Below are 12,971 nucleotides of genomic sequence, written 5' to 3'. Positions count from 1 at the left end.
CGTTCGGGATGCGTCTCTCCTACCAGAATACACAACGGGCACCGCACCTCTGCTGCGTGCGAAGCCTTCCCTGTGCTCCACGTCACCGGTTTGCTCCTGGGCAGTAATGTTCCTGTCTCCCTTCAAGGCAAGGCTGATTGCCTCTAAAAGTGGGGTCCCCAACCAGAAAAATCTACGCTCGTTGTCTGGCTCGTTAGGGCTTCTCCAGTTTTCTATCTGTCCAAAGGAGTGGCCGCTACCGGCTCGGGGAAAACTGAGAAAAAAAATTAAAAAGTCAGCAGTAAATGAGAAACGTTAATACTTCGGCTCTGTCCTGCTTCTGCTCAGTTTGTTTCTGAACCTGCTGCATTTTCTCCCCGTGAGATTCAAGCATTTAACTTTGCAGGGGAAAATGAATGAAAATTGCATTGACAATCAAATGCATGAAAGAAAGAAACGGCAGCTTTGAAATATTCACAACCAACACAATTTTGATTAAAGAAAGAACTCTGTTTTTAATAGGGTTTTTTTTTGATCATTAAAAAAGTTTAAACCTGCATAGCAATCATTTCAAAAATAATTATTTAATGTTCCATAATGAAACTGTACACGACCTAGTCTTGAGCGACAGAAGCCTGCCGGGCGGTCCGACGCAGTCCGGAGCAGCGCAGCCCCGGCGCCGGGACGCCGCTCGCCGGGGTCGGGCGCTCGCTGTCGGCGGCACAGTCTGGCTCCACGCGCCGGTGGCCGCGCGGGGCGGGGGCGGCTCGGCCCCCTCGGCAGCGCTCCTCAGAGTCGTTCAATGTCTCGGTACTTCTTCCTCAGGATGGAGACCTGGTCTTTAAAGAGGACGGGGTCGAGCCTCATCTGAGAGTGGATCAGCGGCATATAGCCAAACCAGCTGGCGAAAGTGTTCATGCAGCTCTGCCGCTGGGCGAAGTGGTCGGGGTCGGCCCAGCGCGAGGCCCGGGACGTCTGTGTGGAGAGGAGAGCAGAAGTCAGGCGTCGGCCGCGACACAACAAAATGGCGGGAAAGGGCGGCCGCCGCGGCTGGGCTAGCGCCATGCTGCAGAGCAGGGCCGAGGCGTCAGTGCGTGGCTCTGAGGTAGCTGAAATCTGCTCGGCGGGGGGTTTCAGACAAGGGGAAGGACACTCTGACCGCAGTGGGAGACAGGGATGGCGAGCCGGCCACCCCTGACTTTCAAAACAGCGCTGAGGGCGGTGCAGTGTGGTGACCCGAGTTCGACCATGAGCCAGCCTGACCCGCAGCAAGACACCCGCGAGCAGGCCTCCCAGAGCCTGCCAGCACGCTACTTCACCCCATCTCTCACTCTTTATTTCAAACCCCCAAGCTATTTCAGAGATGGAACAAGTCCTTAAAAAACACTGGGAAAGACAAGAAGGCCACTGCTTTCCACCAGAGGTGCACATCCAAGCACAGGCCAGCTGCTGCCCACGGCCTTCAGCCGTAGGAGGAAAACACGCTGCAATTATTACGGTTTCTCGGGTCAAAAACGCACTTTTGCAGTCCAGTTCTGCAGAAATTTATACACAAGTGATTTCAACTAGCTTGTAACTGAGCTCAGCAGAAGCCCTTATGTGCTTGGCATTACTCAGGCATATAGATGTCCTGCAGGGAAAAGCAGGGTGTTTCCAGGAATCCCACCGGCTAAGGCCAGTGCATAAGACAGTACTGTCTTTCGGATCAAGAAAACTAACTGAACTTCCACATTACATCACGTTAAACTCTGATCCGAGGAAAAGACCACAGTCTTTGCATGCATACATGCAAAATACCGTGGCCTGATTTTCCAAAGTTCAGGGCAGCTGTAATTCCTATGAAAGTCCATTGAAACTCAGCACCTCTGGAAAAAAAAGACCCTAACAGCTTGGAAGCAGTTATTTTTCTCTATCCGTACCTAAACTACATGTATAAACATAATAAAACTATTATTTAAGATAAAGTATGAATGCTGAGAACCTAAGTTTTTTTTGTGCCGCTTCTCACGAATCTCTCTATAGCAGTCATGTTTCCACTATACTTTAAAAACAAATACAAATTCATAAACTCAAAGTATGTTAATTAAAACATGAAGAAACTGATAAAGTCAGGAACTTGCCAAATGAATGTGGTATCAGTCTTGATCTTTGTCCAAGGCATGTCCATTTTAGCTCAAGTGGTAGGTTATAATGTGCATTGATTACAGACTCTTGATTATAGTGAGCCACTAAAGAGCAAGCAAAAGCTTGTTGCTAGAGGATTATAGCAGACATTCTGGCCATTAACAGTGAATTTCCATACGACTATTTATCTCTGTCACAACACTGAGGTTATGTTAATTTTTGATTTGTCTTTCAAGGAATTATGAACATGGTCCATTACATTTCCCAAAGCTGCAGGAACAACTTGTCTCTAGGACAGAGTTATAGTTCATGGCTGACTCAAGTCACCTGCGCTATAAGAAGAAAAATGAATGTTCAGACTTTGCCAAACAGCCAGACCATGGCCCTGTGGAGAGGTGAAGCTCAGGCTCGAAGCAATAGGTACTTCCTGAATGGTACCTTCTTGTTCATTGAAGGTCTCCTGGGTACCCAGATGAGTCATAATTGCTGAATTACTGTTACACATAAGGGAGTCTACAAACTGGCACAGCCACTCCCCAGTCAAAAATCCAAGTAATGCTAATAGAAAAAAATATGGAGGTAAAATAGAGGGCCCCTTCTTTCTCCTGCTCCCTAGTAATCCTGGTACTGTTTGTAGTGCAGATTACAGACACTGTGGCAGCACAGATGGGAGGTTGTTTAGGACATGCAGGTCTTGCAGGACATGCTATTCCTCCCATCACTCACACAGGGCAGAACGAAAAGTGCCCCCAGGTTACCATGTATCCCTGTCACTAGAAGGTATATCCATTTCTGCAATGACAGAGTGCTTACCCAGTAGCTGGAAGACGCTCTAAAGCAAGCATTTCATGGCTGCTAGTGAGTGATGGTGTCACCATTGGATGAAATGTTCCTCATGGGAAAAAACGCTTGAATATCACAAATTACCTCTGCTGTGACAGTCTGATGTCAGTGTTCAAACCACACTATATACTTTAAAATAGCACAAGGATGGCCTGGTACATTATATTCATTAATAATAATTAAAAATAGAAAACCCTTCTAGAATTTACTTCTGCTTCTAGCATTCCATGACTAGGTCTTAGGTCTAGAATATTTAATTAGAAAACTGGAGTTTAACTGAAATTCGGTCACCACAATCATCAGTTCCATGAGTTTGGGATCACCATGAATAACACTGTGTGAGAAAACTATGAAGAGATGCTGTCATCTACAGTAGATGTTTGCCATTTCTTCTTTTGGATTTTCCTTCATTATAATAAGCATATCTAAAGCCTATTTACAGTTCCGCTAAACTAAAAACTGCAAAAAAATAGAGTTGTATCACTCTGTAAGCCTAACCTAGAAGTCAAACTGTTATATTATCAATATATCCCAACTGCTAAAACATGCTGTGGATACATACCTGTCCCATCATGGTCTCCTTATACTGTTTTTTCTGTGTTACTTTGATTGGAGGCAATTTTGTCACAGCTGACACCAAAAAATTCATTAGAATGTCCTCACAATTGGCCAGTTGGTCCACCATATTCTTTAAGCTGGCAGGCAGGTAATGAGTGTACAGGTAGTGATAATATCTGGAAACCAACAGCAGCGTTATTAATACAAGTCACTGGGGTTTCAGGGACTACAAACTCCAGGAAATTTCTAGCTCAGTTGAGACACAAGTTTTGTACTCAACTCTGGATGTACCACTTCCTTTCTTCGGTCTCATCCTCCAACAAGAAGGGAGAACAAATCAGTATCTCATCAAGACAGTAAATAATGCTAATGGAGAAACAAAACATTTTTTGTAACTGGGTTGAAAGAAATAATGCAGACCTGAGTGTCAAGATAATGGAGGAGTAGTAAAAAGAGCACCACATTGCTATGATGTGATAGACAACATTGATGAATTCGTCCTCCACCTTCTCTTTCTAAACTGTTCAGTTGGAGAGAACTCTATTAAACCAGCCCACTACTGTCTGTATTGTTGAAATTATTCTCCTTTGGGCCTATATCATCCCCTATGGCCTTTGCAGTGATGTGGATTAGATACTGCAGAATTTGCTGACCTTCTCCTAAAATCGAGAGAGGTCTTTGGCTTGCTGAAGTCCTAACAACAGAGGTTTTCTTCAACATGCTGCAATATGCTGATCTGTGACATGTCCACTGTACTACATTTCTAGAGTAGCCAGAAGACTTTGCAGTCTGCAGCTGTCAGCTAACACATACCCAGAGCTGGTCTGGAAGTAACCTCCCTTCTGCTGTGCTACAGGCCATTCAGCCGAACAGCTTAATGAATTCGGGAACTCTTTGAAGTGTGTAATTCCTGATGTTAAAAAGAGCAGTCCGAGTGCCTCAAAATACAAGTGACTTCAAAGAGACCCAACAAGCGCAATAATGATTACCAGATCCCCAGAGCTAAACCAAGAACTTAAATTATTACCCCATAAAAAGCAGACCCATTTATTATCTTTCCAGTTTTTCCCCTCCCCGGAAGAATGTTCTTCATTCCCCCCTCCCCCCTGCTTACTATTTTGTTTCATACAGAAGGAGGACAGCAGATGCTTTGAGTCCTTACTTGTGGTAAATAGCAGCTCCTGTCAATACCATGGAATAGTCATTAGTCCATTTGGAGGTATACCCCCACCTCTCCTTAGTGTTGTCCCAGAAGTGACTGCGAGCAGGGTACCCTACAATCCTCTCTGGAAAACTCTGCCAAACTGTAAAGGCAAAATCCACCTGCAGACAAAGGCACAGGCCAAATGAATACTGAAACTGTTTCAACAAATGTCAACAAAACAAAATATTACCTTGCCACTAATTCATAATTCAAAATCTTCGAACTGTTGCAAAACATTAATTCTATGTATTCATCAGTAAATTAAACTGACTGCTTGACATTTTGCCCTATAATTATGCACATTTTAATGGTTCCTGTTAAAGGGAGTCTAGAGCATCACAGCATTACATTAACATTTTCAAGCTTGCCCTTTACATATCAAACCTTTTCAAGTTACAGAAAGAATGGGTGTAGGTGCATGTATTTATACTTAGATGCAATATAGAGTGGTAATAGCTATGTGGTAAACTGCACCTTTTGCACATCTTTGTGCATCTCACCTACCATTTCAGTACTGTTAGCACAAAGCTTGGAAAATCAGAAGTCAAACCCTAAATTATAAGGGTGGCTCAGTAAGATTAAAACAGGCAATCAATGCAGAGTCCTTTTACATTTTCCATCCATTTTCAGCCTTTGAGGACCATGTAAGTCATACTTTTAAGACTGTCTATATGACCAAGAGGGTTAAACATATAGCTTAATAAAGAGGAAGATAAGATTTCCGTGTAGTTAAATGGTTTTATAAGCCTATACTTTAAGAAAAATCCTTGATAGTGCATGAGCCACAAGATGTCAAATGCTGCCAATAGTGTTTTTTTATTTTATTGTCTCACTCTAACTATTTTAATAACTCAAATCTCTGAGAATTGAAAAGGTGACAGGACATTGCTACCCCAGGATGCCACCCAACAATTCCTAGTGACACTAGGAAAGGGATGATTAAGGTAATTTGCAGAAGGCTTGTCAGCACTGTATTTGAAAGGAGTTTGGTAAAAATACATATGGACAGATTTTTATCACTGTAAAGTTGGTTGGCAGTCCCTCCACTTCAAGTTAGATTTTGCAGCTCAAGCTAGACCTAAATTTTAAAAAGAGTTAAAGACAATTCTAATTGTACCAGTCAAACACAAGAAAATGAGGGCTTTGTTTCTGCACTGCACACCAAGTTCCCTCCAGTACCAGGGGGACATAAAACTTTACTCAAAAATGCTTGAAAAACCTTCCAAGAACCCAGCCAAAGTCAAGGGTGTAGAGGTTAGATAAAGAATAGCTGCTGAGAGCAGTCACATTTTGTATGATTACTGTCAGACTTCTCGCATTTACAAGTGTTTTTATGAAACAGAAGAGTCACACATGTACTGGAACACAAAGTTAGGGACTGGTTATTTTCTTTCAAGTTGTTTCAAGGAATCTGAGGCCAGCTAGAAAGACAATGTGCACAAACCAGTTACCGTTGTGATAGTTCTGATCTCATCCAAATCAATACCACATGAAAGAACTAAAGGGTTTTTTTTCCCTGTAAAGACCTTTCCCATAAAACGTGACATCTGTTTTCTTTAGAGAAGTCTGAGAATCTCAAACTTAAATAAATAATAAAGCAGCTGCACTGAGTGCCCTCACTTGTGCTTTCAAGTATCTGCCCTTGTACCAGGGAGACGCACTAAAGCAACCACCCTCAGAGAAAACTCCATTTATTAAAAAAAACCCCAGTTCTCATCCTATATAATTTCCAGCAGCATTACCACTCAGCTGATCAGCAGGAAAAGCCAACCAGGCTGCCAGTCTCTTAAACCCCTGTACCACTTCTGACCCGTGCTGATCTCTAATTACTTCCCATGCAAACATCCCTCTGCGCATGTGAAACAGCTCCTCTCACAAGAGCAGTTATGCACCGTTCGTTTGTGAATGGAAAACCTTTACTATGCTAGAGCCGGACAGAGCAGAGGATGTGCCTGGTGACTGCTCCTCTCAACAGGAATATGATCGTGCTTGACCACGTTTCTAAATTGCCTTTTCTGGGCCCTGAAGCTTTGCCACAACGACCACCCACGAGCAGCTAGTTTCAAGGGAAGTTTCACACCACACGTTTCATGTCAGTGTTTCAACACGCTGTTTCTTTGCATATGCTGTATGATGGGGGAAGCGAAGCAATAGAAAGGCCCCAGTTCTTCACAGAGAGCCACCAAAAAGAGCTGTTGACCCTGGAAGAGACATGGCGAAGCTGCAAGGCCAGTGCTAGCAAGAGCTGGCCAGTTGGTTCTCTCTGCAGCACAGAGGCCACAGGGCTCGTAGAGCCAATACCCACCGTGCAAACATGCAATATCAGCTACAGCTGCTCACAGGAGGGAAGAAGCCACAAAGAAATGTGTATGTTGTCTCACACAACAACAAATATTTGCGTTTCAGAATGTTTAGGGTAAAACATGGCCAAGTCGAATGAGAAACACTATTTCATATGCATTCCAGAAGCCTGAATGACTCCAAAATTTGGATGATGACTAAATACCAGTCAAAACAAAACAAAGCCCCAAATCCTCACAGACTCCACAAGCTGGATTGCTGTAAATACCACCTCAGTGCAATGAAGTCCCTGAGAGGTCTTACCATGCCCCCAGGGCAGCTGAGACAGGACCCTTCATCCTGAGCAACAACCTGCTTCGGAACTCCAGTCCTGGGATAAAAGCCTTTTATTGGTTTTGGGTTTTTTTGGCTGTGCAGGGCTTTGCACACAAGCGCTTTGGCAGCAGCCATATGCTTCCTCATCTAGCAGAAACTACCAAGGTGTAATCTTGGTATCAAATAGGTTCAATGCCAACTACTTCTTCCACCTGTGCTGCAGAAGAGGGCTACCGTGGCTCCTTCTGGAGCAGTCTAACCACAGCACAACAAATCCGTACTGGGGAGAAGAGCGGTTGCAATCTCCTCCATTTAGAACAAATTCAGCGACATCTTAGGGAATATAGCAGTGACTGATGACTAATGTTAGGCATTTCTTCACTGACATATAAGCAGTGGTAGCATCATTGAAAGTTCCCCATTACTGACAAAAAAGCATTTCTATGAAGGTGAAGTGGGGAGAAGGGAATGGCCATGAACATGGGGAAAAAAAGGGGGAAACAAAAGAAAATTGAGTTTTTCAAGCTATTCCCTGGCCATCATTAATAATGTATTTCCCAAATATTGCACTCTATATAAACTGTCATCAGTTTCCCCTGTGGTTCTCAGGAAGAGGTTCCAGAAATCAATACTCATCCCAGTTGTAAAAATTGGTTTTCTACAGTATTTTTCTTTTCTTAGCGCTATCTTGCTCTTGGCACAAACACTGCAACACCTAAACTAGCAAAGATCTCCAATTTTATGGGGCGACACAATGGTAAGAAAGCATTCCTCAGTGAAATCCTGCATTAGGGTGGCAGTGCTGTATTTTGGAGCGACAGCAGTCCCCTGCTCCTGACACCCCTTCTTTCTCCACCTACACCCTGCTGATAACGTGGGGGGAAAAAAAGCTACCCCAATCAGAAAAGTGAGAACAGAGTATTAAAACTGACTGCTCTTGGCTGCCTACACCCGCCTGCAGCTATGTTACTAAAATAATAAAGAACGGAAGAACCATATGCTAATGATGAGCCAATTAACCAGGGCGAAAAGCTCCACTGATGGCAGGCAGTGGCAGGGTTGCTGAAACAAGTGCAACACGTTAAATCTGAGGAGTGTAGCAGGAAATCTTGTAACATTTGCTCACTGGCAAAGCCAAGAGAAGAGCCTATCTGCTGTGATCATGCTGAGCTGAGGAGCCAAGCAGACTCCCAAGACAACAGAGATCCTTACCTCAGTGGTTGAAAGCACGGTGTCCTCATCCAGGCTTAGCACTGCATCTGTCACTATGTTGTCGTAGGGTAGGAAGCGACTGCTCATAACCTGTGGGTATCCAAGGCAGGAAGGGGAGGAAAAAAATCACTTGAAGGACTCATTACCAAGGGAAATACTCCATTTTATTCCTCACTCTTATTTCCTCTTGTCTGAGGTACATCACAAATCTCTGTCTGATGGAAAGGACCCTTCAGCTCAAGAGTGAAAGACTGTAATTTTTGTCAACCCAGCAGTCAACCTACACCTTCTACCCGAGGATTAATTTCTGAAGAGACCTCCCTCTCTGGAGCAAGCTGCTTTCCTTTTGTTACAAACTGCAATGTTCTGTACTGAGAATTACATGTACCTACAGCTTCTTTAGGGAGGACATTTCCCCTGGTAGCTAGGACTGTCCCTCTGCTCTCCTACAGGGTGTGAGGATCAAAGATAATGAAAGCTGAGAAGGACTTTGCAGCATTCATAAGGTTACGCAGCTGGGAAGCCAAGCAGTCCAGGCTGTGTGTGAAGGACGTTATGCTACCACCAGGATGGTTCCCCTGTAAAGTGGAACAGCTCCATCTCTGTGCATTACTGTTGTATCCACAGGCAGGTGCTGCCAAGTGGTGCAACATTTTCCATCAGAAAAGGAGAGTATCGTAAGGAACATGTCTATCAGTCAAGCTTCACCTGCATCAAGAATTATATTGGTACTGTAGCATTTTTAAAAGTCACATTCTTACATGACACAACTATATATATAAAATCTATATGCAGAATAAGCTTTTAAAAACTATGGCAGGACAGTTCTCTGGAAGTAGATGGGAAAGCAGGATCAAAAAGATAACAGCAAGAAATGAGAATCCTTATGGTTTCTTTAGCAGACTAATTAGCACCTTCTGAGAACTGATGAATAGTAACAAGGACACAACACTATTTGTTTCCCTCATTTGCTAGGAAAAATAGCCTGGCTAGCTAATAGACTTCTCTTCCAATTTATTATGCCAAGAAAACACTACAAAAATCAGGCCCAGTAAGAGGAAATCACTGTATGGAAACAGGGACATGGTCACTTCTGCGTCCCCTGCAACCTGTTTAGAAGCAAGTCTTTGGAATCTATGCCTCAATCCAGAGAAAATTCTGCCTCCATAATCAGGATGTTCACAGTGTCTGTCTGGAGTGCATCCCTTCATCACTATGATGGCCCCAGTCTGGGGAGGCACTGGCTGTGAGGAGGAGGTGATCTGGCAGGCGTTGATGGTTTTGCTTTGCTTACGCTAAGTCAAAGCAGAGCAAGTGGTCGGCAGGAGACCCACATTCTCACCCCAGCTCTTTTACAGACCATATAAAATTGTCAAATAGTACAACAGTCAGGACTACTCATGTATTTGTTTTTGTAGCTAAATCTCCCTTTTGTAAAATAGGTGTGATATATATAATTTGATTCCATGGGGAAGAGTGAAGGTTAGGTAAAGGCAGACCTCTGTGATCACCTGTACAGAGTAACTGTGCCTGCCAGTATGCTTCAGTTAAGTCTGAAGATTAAAAACAGTTCCTTTGTGCAACCTTTGAATTGCACTGCTCTGGCTCTGCAAGCTTTGTCCAAACAAACAGCTTTTCCACGCAAGAAGCGATTTGGCATACATTGGGATATTAGAGGGAAGAGACTGTCCACTATAAACACACCTTTGTGTACTCAGGAGACTCATTTGTAATCTAAACAGTGCCTGGGGCCAATTTCTACAAACACTGTAGAACTGGTCAGAGATTTTCTTCTCTATCTCACCTCTGCAAGTTTTCCAAAAAGAAAGAAAAAACCCCACAACATTCAAAAGGCTCAGAAATCACTACAGCCTTTCTCGGCCCTGCAGCAACTCTCCTGATACTGTTTACATGGCTAGCTAAGGCAAGAGCCATTAGCTTGCCAACCTCGCAGGGCTCTCGCTTTCCCCTTGTTAAGGTGACTGGGGGAAAAGACCAAAGACAGGACTATAAATTCAAAATACGATTGTAGAGCCAAAGCAACTACAAGTTCCCTTTGCAAACACAGAGCTCAATAGCCAGCTGACAGAGATTGCAGAGGGGACCAGCCCAAATCTGTCTCAGTTAAGAGTCTAGAAGCATGAAGTCTTGCTTCTCTCAGGCCTGCATTTGGAAAGGAATCATCCACTTCAGTGTGGATTCCTCTTTTCTCATCTAGGCAGTTTCTGTTTTGACTTTGTGGAAGTGCAAACAAAATAGTGTTTTGTACAGCAAGAGATGACACGGTGTTTTTGTTCCCACGCCAAGTGTCCCTTGTCCCTTCCTTTTTTTTGGTGGTGGGATCACATCACTGGCAGCAGTACTCTACAAGGCCACGAGAGAAGGTACTTTTCAAAGGTGAGTTAACACCATTCATTTTCATCTCTTCCTCTGCCTTTGAGTCCACAGCTGACCCCAAAGTCTTGCATCTGATTGCTCAGACTCAACAAATCCCGCTGCATCACTACTTTCATGCACCTGCAGAGAGACAGAAATCTCCAAAGATGGGGTCAGCACTACCTACTCTCAGGGCCACATTTCAAAACTGGGTCCCACCTGTGAATCTCAGATTCATGGCATTAATTGCCATGCTGATAATTTCTGAGAGCACGGGCCTCATGCATGAAACACGAATCTGTGACCAAGCTGGTACAAAAGGCCAAGGAATAGAAAGGAGCTGTCACTCCATTGGGAACTACAAAGCTTTCACCAAAGCAGCTGGAAAAATAAATTCTGGTCACACTGAAGAACATAGGCAATCTTTTACCGTGTTTCTCTCCACCTACCTTGCTCTCTCCTTCAATGACTATGACAGGCACAGAAGTGGCAGGCCAGCGGTGTTTGGCTGGGAGGGGTTTATCACAATTCCATAAAACAATAATCTAAAAGACAATATTGGACCATGATCAGAGACATTTGTGGCAATGCAGTCCAAACCCTAAGGACTCAGATCTCCAGACAGAAATGTTAAATTCAGTTAGGAATTTCAAAATCAACAGCAATGATACAAATCTGTATAAAAATAACACTTCCTACAGTAATTTCACCCATCCTGACTATTTACAATATACATCCTCTGAGGCAAATATAGGCTGGACGGGAACTCAGGAAGTCTCTATCATCTGGGCCAGGTCATACGGATGTCAATGATTTATTTTGGCTCTCATTAAAGGCTAAACCACTTGTGACACTCCACTGCAAGAGGGTGCTCCTACTGAACTCCCCAGGGTTTCTTTCAGAGAAGCCAAAATCCTGGCACTGCTGAGTCTAAGAGCCACAGCAGGAGGAAGGAAGATCACATAGGGGCTCTTGAGGCACAGACTTCCTTTTGCAGTTTGCAGCACATGCAATCCTGATCTTTAAAGTGCAGTCATTATTTTACCTGCCTCATGAAACAAAGGTGTTTAGTTACTGTCTCTGCTCCACTCCCACTGTACTCAGAATTTTTGTTTCCCATGCATGCAGGTCACAGACAGTAGAAATCACAGAGAAAAGAAACATCAGAATTGAAACAGGGGGATGAAACAGGACTGAGAAGATCTGAAGTCAGTAGGCTCTTCACTCCTGGGATAATAGTTTTGTCTCCATTGTGATTTGAGAGTCAAACAGCGCTGCTTACCTGTGCACAGTACTGGGACTTCGCTACAGCAACCAGGAGTTTCAGCACAGGCTGAGACTGGGAAACCAGGGGAGTTACTGCGTGGATAACGGCAGTGAATGTGGAAAGAGGCTTCAGACCTGAAGTGAAGAGATATGTGTTCAGTAAAGACAATATTGCCCCAGTTAGTACAGATTAAAGGACTCTGGAGATGGAAAAATAATCTGCACTTAATGCAAACCTTGCCATGTTTTTTTAGGCCATCTCCTTTCGTCTCAGATACTAGGATACCAGATGCTTCAGAGAAGATCACACTTCCCTTTAACTCCCACACCCTCTGAAATCCCTGACTTCAACACAATTACTGCCTTTTCTTACTCACTATTTCCACAGATGTCCTGCAATCTCTTTCTTTCATCCAGTTTGTCCCACAGATAACATTGACATCTAGTTTGTTCAATCAAGTGTCTTTCTTGACACGAGCTCTGTTTTGCTGCCTGGCTCTGGATGCTTGATGTTTTCTACATTATCTAGATTATCTACACAACTTCCAGAAGCTTGTTCAGTTTCCTCAGTTCCATTACGGCCTCTGTCAGATTTTTCCTCTTTCTGGGTCAATCCCCATCCACATGCATCTTCAATTACCTCCTGAGCTGATAATTCTGCTTGCATCCTTGCCTTCCATTCTGATATTTTTGTCTCGCTATGATTTCCTTTTCTGCCTGAAATAACAAATCCTACTGGTGTCTACCCTTCATTACTGCTCTCAATCTCATCTAAATTCATCTGTGTGGGGTC

General features: G+C 43.7%; 1 protein-coding gene across 1 annotated transcript in view; it reads right to left on the bottom strand.

The window, feature by feature from the left end:
* Window positions 1–468: 468 nt before the first annotated feature.
* EXT1 (exostosin glycosyltransferase 1) overlaps window positions 469–12,971 on the bottom strand; it is a 180,881-nt gene continuing 168,378 nt past the window's right edge. The window contains exons 6-11 of the mRNA XM_010576976.1: window positions 12,195–12,313; window positions 11,362–11,457; window positions 8,537–8,626; window positions 4,667–4,827; window positions 3,509–3,680; window positions 469–954 (exon numbers count right to left, since the gene is read on the bottom strand). Of these exons, the coding sequence (XP_010575278.1) occupies window positions 769–954; window positions 3,509–3,680; window positions 4,667–4,827; window positions 8,537–8,626; window positions 11,362–11,457; window positions 12,195–12,313 (824 nt within the window). The 3' untranslated portion in view covers window positions 469–768. The remainder of the gene's footprint in view (window positions 955–3,508; window positions 3,681–4,666; window positions 4,828–8,536; window positions 8,627–11,361; window positions 11,458–12,194; window positions 12,314–12,971) is intronic.

The sequence above is a fragment of the Haliaeetus leucocephalus genome, unplaced genomic scaffold, assembly GCF_000737465.1.
Source record: "Haliaeetus leucocephalus isolate CR32 unplaced genomic scaffold, Haliaeetus_leucocephalus-4.0 Scaffold555, whole genome shotgun sequence".
NCBI classification, from domain to species: Eukaryota; Metazoa; Chordata; class Aves; order Accipitriformes; family Accipitridae; genus Haliaeetus; species Haliaeetus leucocephalus.
This window is presented reverse-complemented; position numbering and strand designations above follow the sequence as displayed.